Raw genomic sequence first — 10000 nt, forward strand, 5'->3', positions numbered from 1 at the left:
ATTATCACTTCCAGTGAAGGGAACAAATCCTGAAAATCTAATCAATTGTTTGTTCAGTTATATTTAGTCTATACACTTTTCTGACCTTTTCTTGCAACACAAATAAACAATTGAGTCATTACTAACCTTGAGGAATGCCGAAGCGGCTTGTCAAGAGATGCAATATCTTTCCAAGCTGTTAATGCGCGCGCCCACAAATTTGCCAAGTGCTATTTCAGAAATTTACACCCATATCAGTGTTGACCGTATTTTATTGATTCATCGTGTTGATACTGCAATGCCAAGTGTTCCGATACCATAATCCTTTTATCTCCTATTAGAGTTCTAGAGGTCAGCTTTCTTGTTCCGTAGAGCAAAGAAAGAGCTGTACGGTGTGCCACGCGCAAAATCTTCAAAGACTGTTCTTCACTTTCTTTTATTTAGAAAGAATTAAGTAGCTACAAACGCCTATCAAAAAGCTGAAAAGCTCAGTTTTCAGCACGAAGCATTTGTTTATTGATATAATCTAAGAATTTTCTTAACTTGAGGTAAGGACCGTCCCGGAGGACCGTAAGGTCGGTGCGGAAACGCGGTTAATTAACATGGAGTGAGGATGGCTTTCTTAATTTGGAATGGAAAGAACAATGAAACACCTTTCTCGTTTTCTATTCGCATAATATTCTAGCTTTCCGTCCATGTATTTCAGTTTATCACTGTTTTTACCTTTCCTTGTTAGTACACAGAGCAAACAAATCCTCCTCAACTGATTTTCTTTTTGAGAAGACAAATCAGGATGATACTCGAATGATCTTTGATGAAACCACATCACATATTGTATTTACAGATATACAGATAACTTTGCTAGAAAGAGATATTACAATTATTTCCTGGGGTTGGGCGTTCGAAAATAACCCGACTAATTGAACCAATTACGAAGTTAATAGCACGTCCTTAAACTAGAACATTTTGACCATTTTAATTGGCAATAGATGAGTCTATTGTTTTATAATCCGGAAAGTTCAATTCATGCTTTTCATTACACAGCGCGCAAAACATCAAATCAAACGACCGATTCAATGAGATTCGACCTATATATAAGAACCCTTTTGTCTGTTACCAAAACACACGAAAAGCGTTAAATTTCTGCGATCCAATAGCGCAAGTTAAAGGTAGTCAATCGTGCTCGTATTAATGAGCTTCTAACATCTTATCGATAATTACAACATTTATCTGACTGAAGCAGCCCTTGAATCTGAAATTCAATTCGTAGGTGATTTTGCACTGATAAGAGCTCTAATTCTCGATTCGTGAAAGCCGCGCTAGAAAAACATCGAACTGCCACTTTTTGGTCGGAAACTTAACTCTGATTATTGTGCAAGAGTTTCTCAGTCAAACACCGCGGCTTATACACTTTGTTGTCGCTTCTTCGGCCTCAAGAAAACTGTCGGAAGATTTTGAACATCAAATAGGACTCTATAAAAGTATTATGGTGATGGTGTGAAGAGTTCTATACAAGGCGGTCTAATCAGTTAATCAAACAAGACAGCAGTCTCCTTGAGGGCAAAGTGATCTCACGAGGATTTCTGTGCAACTTTCCGGCGAGGTAAGTAAAGCTGTTTTCTTCTCTCAGGTAAAAAGTCCGGACACCGGCTACGAGTTGGCCCGACAAACGCACTTTTCTAAGTACTTAGACATAGCAACAAAGAAACTTAGTGAAGGACTGCTTTTCGCCACTTTTCTAGTCAAACACTCAAAATGAAATAAAATAGAAATGATTTTTAAAAAGCTGCTATGAGGCAAGGAGTTTCAGTTTTGTAAAAAAGACTTTCAAAGAAATATAAGGGCCGGTGTCCTTCACGCAAACACAATGGGTTTCTGCAAATCTATATCACTGCACGAAATAGTAATGTACGTATTTCAACAAACCATAAATATGCGGAGGAAATAACGTGTGGCTTTTCGCGGTGGACTGTCAAGAACTAATTTTGTAAGGTTTCACGTCACTTTGTTCCTTATTGAAATAATCATTTTGAAGCCAGTGTTTTATCAATAAAGGAAATGAAAGGCAAGTTCCAAAAGTAAGATGAGTATATTTGGCGATTTTTTGTTAGCTTGTGAGTTTATTTCAATTCACAACAGATGTGAAAGATTCACTTCTGGTCAAGAGAAAAGCGGCAATGAACAGCTAACTGAAGAAGTTCGCCAAAAACCCAAAAAGAAGAACCGGCATGTGTTATAGATTATCTTAACCGTCGTGGGCGGCAATGTTTTACGATTTCCTTGGACTGAATCAGAAAAAAAAAAAAGGAAAACGAACTACACCGTACAGTATGAAAAATAAGATCATGGGAAATATAATAAGCAAGCACTGCTGGGAAGTATTTATTTTGTTGAGCTACAAACTTAAAAAGAACCTATACAGAAAAAACGAACTGATCACGAGCTCAGTATCGGCCTTCCTTTCAGAATTACAATGATCATAAACCTCTAACCAAAAATTAAAAGTCGAGAATTTTCGAAAGACTTAAACATCAAAAGAGATAAGAACGAAGTGAAATTGGAAAAAAGTTAATTTGTATACTTCAGCTTTTAGTCGGTAAGTGCATCCGTTTTTTTTTCAGTGTATATTAGTCGTTGAATCAGGAAACAGTGTCAAAGCAAGATTTTTCATATTCATCGATAGATCGAAGACTCAATGTACATAGCAGCTGAATCAGGGTTCGATTGACAGGTTTTGGCAGTTCTCAGGGGATGGAACACGGCTTATTGCATTCTGATTGGTTGTCGTTATAAAAGCACCTGTGGGCCGCTGGGTATGGCTTGTGTATCTCACAGAAATTTTTAAGACTTGAGTCAGGAGCCTCCCAAAAATTATCAAAAAATTGGAGAATGATAATGCTCATTTTTTCTTAAAAGGCCTGTTATTAACACTGAGTCCGTCAAATATAGCCACCTTTTCAAAAATTATTCATTGGTGATGTAATTCTGTGGCGGGGGAATAGCACCTATCGACACGCAACAGCATCTTTACAACGGAGGAAATTAATTTAAAATGCCTTCCTCCTCAGAATGTGACAGATTGCGATCTTTTTGGCCGATTTATATTCGGGCAAAATGTAATGATGGGAAAAGCCGGAAAATTTTAAAATCGACTAAAAGCGCAATCACTTTTTTCCTCTAGAAAGGAAATAATTAGTGTCATGTACGTGCACTTCAGTAGTGAACTTGAAATGGAGTTGGCTTAGTCAGTCATTCAAAGAACTTGATAAGGAATTGAGAAGTCGTAAATTAAAAGTTATGATCTCTTGCCAGGGAGTTTTTAGTATGCCTTCAGTCGCTAATGCAGTCTTTCTGCTCTCTTCCCTGAGGCACGAGTTTTTAACGTTGCCGGCTGCTTGACATTGTCAACGATGTTGAACTTCATGCTAACTTGAATGGCCTTAGAATAAAGACAACTGTAAAATTGTCTTGCAATTTCCCTACCTAGGTTAGATCATATCTGTGCTTTCGCGGTTAAGCGTTTAAAATTTAAATGGCGATTCAGTAAGCGCACCAGAGTACGGATGGGTGCACAAAGCTGGTTGGCAGAGATCACTCACGTTTTCGGTGCTTCACAGAAGGGATATTAGTTAAACAAAAAGGACTTCTTTGAGGCCAAAAAAAAAACACCTCTGAGTTGTCTCATATCAATGGGATAGTGCAGGCGTGGCTCTTTTTGGGTTAGGAAGGCACAGGTACCTTCTCGAAACACCCGTTTTTAGTATCTTCGCACATTCAGGTCTAATGTAAAAGCCATTTTCCCGTTCATTTGAATGTCTTGGAGCAAACGTCTACAGATTCTTACCTCTTATCAAGAAAGCTGGTTTGGCAAATCTTTCCAGTGAAAAGTTGATTGAACCTAGCAAGCTTTTGGTTAGTTTTTGTTTATCTGTAGAGAAGAGGAAAAAGAACCCGTGTCATTTGTTACTCAGGGAAGTATAAAGACATCTGAAGTAGTTTCCATTGCTGAATCAGGAGTTTACTTAGTGGTGTATTTACAGTATAACGATATCGCGCCTATGTGTATCATAAAATATCAACAACAACAACTTGGAAAAATCCGAGTGCTTCAAAGAGGAATGTAACCTATAATCAACCGATTACCAGTTGGGAAAAAAAACTCGAGTGCTCCCCGGCGAACAGGAGTCAAACCGATGACTTCGTGATCGGAGAACGAGGACGAGGACGACTACGAGTTTTCCGTACTGAGCATGCGCATAAGGTTTGGAGGTTGACATTTTTCGAAGTGCGCGTGCTCAGAACGGAAAACTCGTACTCGTCTTCCGATCTAAAGGTCCCCCAATAATGTGACGACGTCTGGTCAAAATTTCTTTGTCCACGAGCGGGCTGACAACGATTTTCCCGCTTGCGTGGCAGTGTAATCGTATACTGCGCTGGCTGCGCGCGCTAGTGAAGTCGTACTCGAATCTAAAGCTCTCTCTTTAATAATAAGTGTAACGAGAACGATGAAGATGACAAATGATTTAGCACCACTAATCGAGGTCACCTCACCTCACTAATCGAGGTCTAACTACACCTCACTAATCGCCTCACTAGCACCTTACTAATAGGGAACAAAGGAACATAAACAATTTTAAGGATAAAAAAAGCTGAGAACTAATCCCGAAAGTAATTCGGGAATAAGGAACACAAGCAAATAATTACTGGGAACAAGGGAACAAGAATCTCCCCCTTCCCCCCTTGGGGGGACTCGTCAATGAAGTGTTGGTTTTTGAGGCAAGGAGAGAGCTGTTATGCCCGAGAACTTTCAAAGAGGAGGTGAAAACCAACAAAATCAACCCAAAATTGATGTCATCCCCCGAGGATCTGGACACGGGTCGCGGTACTGAGAGGCGCACGCTCTCCTCAGTCCACTTTCTACCCATGCAAAACGTTTGACGCGATCAACGAAAAATGACGGGATTTCTCTTCACAAAATTGATGTTCTAATCATGAACAGAAATAACATTGTGACGCAACTGGAAAAATCATATACGACCAAACATCAAAACTTAGCAAAGTTAAGCTTTCATCACTCTTCTCGTCAAATTTCAGGTGTATGCAGAGGAGAGTACGTTAATTGAAAATAAATGATGCCAGAAAAGACCATGACAAATTAATTTCGGAAAACACAGTTGGTAAAGAAATTGAAAGATCCATCTCTAGAATCCGAACATTGCATAATTTTACGTAATCCTAAAGCCAATTATCTTGAATTGCTTGGTTAAAAATGTCAAAGCTAATGTAAGCACTGTTAATTTGATCTGTTTAATGAAATAAAATTTGGATTTGTTGATCACTTACGAAAATAAGTCTAGCAATTCGAAAGGTTATCTTTTTGGATTAAGAGCTTAGTTTTTCCTTCACGATCCTTGCGGCTATTAGCTATCGAGAAATCCACAACTGAACAACCACACACAACATCAGCATTTTTTTCTTTAAATTTAAACCTGAGCTGTGACTTTGTAATAAAAATGTAAAGTATTTTTGGTAAAACAAACTATCCGAATTGCTCGTTTCATAAAATACCTTGGCCACTAATTCAGAAGGTGGTTACTTTTGTGTATGGAACCTGAAAAGTTCTTTGGTTTTTTTTTTTTTGAGGAAATTGCTAAAAAAAATTTCTGTTTTCTGTGGTGACCTGAGGATAGTCAACACCAGTCTTTATCCAATTTCATGGAAATGTCGATCCTGTGCTTCAGGAAATATGATCCGATTCAATTAGTTCGCCAGTTGCCTGAGGGCGAAGTTGTACTAAAAGCCTACCAGCCGTTCCATTAGAACGATCTGTCTGCAGCATTATTTTGCTAATTACGGTAACAACCCAATTTTTTTTGCATGTAAACCAAGACCTGTCTCGTGCCATCAATTTAAAAGAAAACTCACGTTATTTTAGGGTGTTTAGGGAAACTTCTTAGTTAATCACGAGTTTAAAACTTGAAAATGGTAATAATGGAATTCCGAGTTTACTGATAAAATTACCGTTACATAACAAACAAGATGATTCTGTGCAAAAACGACCTTTATCCAGGCGATTTGCTATAAACTTGAAAAACGTCGGGCCGACTTTTTTCAAGATTACTCAAAATGAAATCCGTTCAATCTTGTCGATTTGTGTCCGTCCATGCTGCTCTTCCATTTTGCTGTATTTTGTTTATGTTGTTCAACAGTTCTAAGTGGTTATTGCAAAGTTTCAGTCTACCTTTTTTTGGTATAATTACATCATTTTGCGTGACATAGCTCCTTTAAACAGCGCGATGATTGTATCCTAAAACTATGTAATCATAAACTTACAGATATCAGAAGAACTTATCCGCTCCTACAGATTCTTCTCTGAGTGTTACTTCTCCGGCTTTACCTCTCTTCAAAGCTTCAAAGCTTACTTTTCTTCTTCTTCAAACCATTTACGATTGTAGTGGTCTTTAGTATTACGTCTGTTGTAAACCAATTAACCAAACATCTGGCAGCGCTATATCATTATATCATTATATCATTATATCATCATTTTTCATTACAATGTCATGACAATAGCCGTTAGGGAGTTAATACATGCAGAACTTATCGTTTTTAGTTGCCATTAAAGAGAGACGTTAGCCGAGCTGTAAATTTCTAGTTTCAAAATTTAAAGTACAATATCATCGGCTTCGTGCACAATATAGGAATGAACAGAAGGACTGAAATCAGTTTGACTATTTCGAACAAAATATCACTCAGACGCGTACATAATGGAGTGCTTTATTTCATGCTAGGCGCGTTATCTTTTTCCAATACTAGTGGAAATGAATGAAAAAGAAGGCACAAATAGCACAGATTTTGGTACTCGCCTAATGCCCAATGTAATCATTTAAGGCTCAGCTTTGGAGGAACTCCATAACAAAACATCATTTTTAGCACACAATACTTATTGGACTTCTCCAGTAGTTTTGAATTATCAGCCAGGATAAATCAAGCAAGCCGGCGGTCGGTATTTAAAAAAAAAAACGTGATAGATATACCTTTATTTAAACACGATAATGTTTAAAGCTGTATAAGCTTATGGGGTCGTGTCAGTCCTAAAGAACTCGGTTTAAATTAAAGGTTACATAAGAAGAGGATAATGTGGCAACTTGTGAAACAGCGTTCAATGCTTTCCTCATTTTAGATTCGTAGATATCGGATTGAAACTGAGCAAACCGAATAAAGTGTGTGCAAGCCGCGCGCAGACTAGAAACAAGATGTATGGTGTCTGGGTATCAGTCGGCATAAGAAATACCGTAAATAAATCTCTATTTACAAAAAAGACGCTGGAAGGTTAGCACTAATTTTTAAGCAAGAGTTCGAAAGTTAAGGTCTAGTCATAGGTTCGATAATATTTGCAGAAATAAAAATGCTTCATTTCGTTGTTAGCATTTTTCACATTAGCATTTTCTATTTATTATAAATTCAGCTTCCATCGCTTTGTTTTCTACTAACCGATGATGGCAGAGGTTTCTGTCGAAACCTGTTTTACAACATTTGCAGGGTTGTGGCATGCAATTTCCTGACGAGCATGAAAACTATACTTGGCCTTATCTCAGCTTTACAATATCGTCCAAGGATCGCTCTCTTACGGAGCTACAACTCAAAAAGGTTTTGTCCATTTCAGCTCTAATTTTATTTTAATACAATTCGATGTACAAAACTGTCTTTTTTCAATTTTTTTGACGTGTTTTGATTTTATACCATACTTTGTCTAAATTCCCGGTCCAAAACATTACTGTTTTTCAACTTTGATATAAGATAAAGAATGCAAAACGTAAATTATCAAAAATCGCCGACAGCGTTTAGCTGAAAATTTACCTCAAAATCGATTGCTTAAGAAAATTTCAGAGAATTTTAAAATCCCTTATAGCTTAATTTTGAATGGGACTACTTGTTTTTGCTTTGAAAACCTGCCATAGAAAGAATAACGTTTAAACAAACGAATACTTTTTTGGATTCAAAACTACATTTGAGGAGCATTAAAATGATGTTTAATTCATTCTCATAGCAGAAATACTGGCGAAATAGGAACGTTTTAGAAACTGAAACCTCGAAGCTATAACGAGACCTTAATATTTATCATATTGTATACAATTTTAACGCCTTTTTTTTTCAGATTTTAGTTTGCTGAAGGAGCCTGTGTTCTTTAAGACGGGATGAATACAATGACCGAAACGCCTTACTCGAGAAACAGTTCTTTCCTGGAAAGCAACGCTACCAAACTTAAGAAATATAAAATGATACCAGCAAAAGGTGAGCCTAAGCTCGAGTCTTCGCTTAAAGTGCTACTATGATCAAAAAAATCACTTCTTTTTTCTTCAGATTTTGAAAGTTTGATTGCTCAACACTTGATTGGCAAAATTTTAAGCTTTGATTTTTATTCAAAGGCTATTTACTTTGAGTGTAAGTTTTGGAATAAACGGTCCGCCATTACTCTCGTCCCAAACTGACCAATTGGACCTCAGAGGGTTGGATCTAGGGAAAAGTGACGTCATTTACACACTAGCTTAAAATTTCAGCTTGTAAACCCAGCTTATTATATACGGACAAGGAAAGGAAAGGAACTTTATTTAAGTGTCTAGTCGTTCTAGCGCTGGAGCGCTAATTGGGGACACTGTAAACTGAAATGAACAATGAAAGTAAATCAAGTCAAATGTTGGTTTTTGAGGAGAGGGGAAACTGGAGTGCCCGGAGAAAACCTCTCGGCTTAAAAGTCTGAAAGCCCGAAACTCCGTGCTGCATATTAATTCAGCCGCGTACACACGCATTGCATTCTTAAACTATTGAGTCTTTGACCTCATTTTCTCCTTGATCCAGCTCTCTCTCAAGATTTTAAAATTAGTAACGGTGAACCATTAAACAGGAAAATTCCAGTTAAAATAAACAGGTGTCTTTTTGAAATCAAGGCTTAAAACTTCGATCAGTTACTGTTTAGTTAACATAGTTTTGAAATCCAAAGAAAAATAAAATTTGTTTTTGTGGTCATAGTAGCACTTTAAGAAGACATAAGCGGGTACTGGAAGATCTCCTACTTGTTTAAGTTCACTGGCTTTATTGTTGTGAACAGGTGGTTGACTTTGGTTTAGACTCGACGGTACACTTTGTAACTTTTAACCCTGTTCACAAAGAAAGTGCCCTGTTGGTGCCTTGACTAACAACAAACTTTTTGAAATACCAAGGACAAGGATATAAAGCGGATCTATTTTGTCACGATGACTCTACCCTGCAAGCAGAGGTCCTTCGATCTTTCTAGATAAATCTGGAACAGGAAGAGTCACTATCAAGGAAGATCGATGGGCCCCTACTAGCAGCACTTAAGTAGCAGGATATGACAACTCCGGCATACACCGAAAAAAAATGCCTCTCTCTCTCTCAAACCGTGAATTCTCATTTTATCCATTGATTAACAGGCCCAAATGAAACTCTATCGTTAAATGTATAGATTGCTTTAAATTAAGGGAAAGATTTGTATTGAAATCCACTACGGTGATTATTGAGGGGTGAAAGCCTGTAGTGTGCTGTTCGGACGCGCCTCAAGAGTCTTTCCTCCGGTTAAATTAAAGGAACTGTGCTTTTTAAATCACAGGTGACGAGCCAAATTTATTTGATGAAGGTTTTTTCGACCCAAAAGCCGATGTCGTTCCTCTTGTGCTGGCTGTGTTAATCGTCTTCATCAATACTTTCGTTCTGGTGTTAATATTTCGTAAAAGATATCTACGATCAAATACCAACCTCCTACTGTGCAGCCTGGCAGTGTCTGACCTCCTGACAGGCCTGGCGTCCGTGCCACTCTTTATCACGTGTAACATCATCCGTCAATCAGCAATTTGCATCATGGAGGAGATGATGTCACGCTTCATTTCCGCTTCGATTGTGTGTCACTTGATGTCTGTAACAATGGACAGGTAAACCATTAAATAAGCTGCATTGGTTAAGAAAGCTTGTTTGTGCTCAAGCGGTCTCGACTGAGTGATATAAGCAA

General features: G+C 37.9%; 2 protein-coding genes across 4 annotated transcripts in view; one reads left to right on the top strand and one right to left on the bottom strand.

The window, feature by feature from the left end:
- Window positions 1–10000, bottom strand: part of LOC138056735 (histamine H2 receptor-like) — a 27445-nt gene that overhangs the window by 16239 nt on the left and 1206 nt on the right. Inside the window, exons 1-2 of one of the 3 annotated variants that reach the window (XM_068902598.1) lie at window positions 9751–9878; window positions 3824–3907 (exon numbers count right to left, since the gene is read on the bottom strand). The gene's annotated coding sequence lies outside the window, so the exon portion shown is untranslated. Of the gene's footprint in view, window positions 1–3823; window positions 3908–6312; window positions 6386–9750; window positions 9908–10000 lie in introns of those variants that run through there. The other 2 variants (XM_068902601.1, XM_068902600.1) reach the window with 2 other exon arrangements.
- LOC138056736 (histamine H2 receptor-like) overlaps window positions 1172–10000 on the top strand; it is a 10701-nt gene continuing 1872 nt past the window's right edge. The window contains exons 1-3 of the mRNA XM_068902604.1: window positions 1172–1582; window positions 8135–8271; window positions 9605–9923. Of these exons, the coding sequence (XP_068758705.1) occupies window positions 8175–8271; window positions 9605–9923 (416 nt within the window). The 5' untranslated portion in view covers window positions 1172–1582; window positions 8135–8174. The remainder of the gene's footprint in view (window positions 1583–8134; window positions 8272–9604; window positions 9924–10000) is intronic.

This window comes from Montipora capricornis, chromosome 7, assembly GCF_036669925.1.
Source record: "Montipora capricornis isolate CH-2021 chromosome 7, ASM3666992v2, whole genome shotgun sequence".
NCBI lineage: Eukaryota > Metazoa > Cnidaria > Anthozoa > Scleractinia > Acroporidae > Montipora > Montipora capricornis.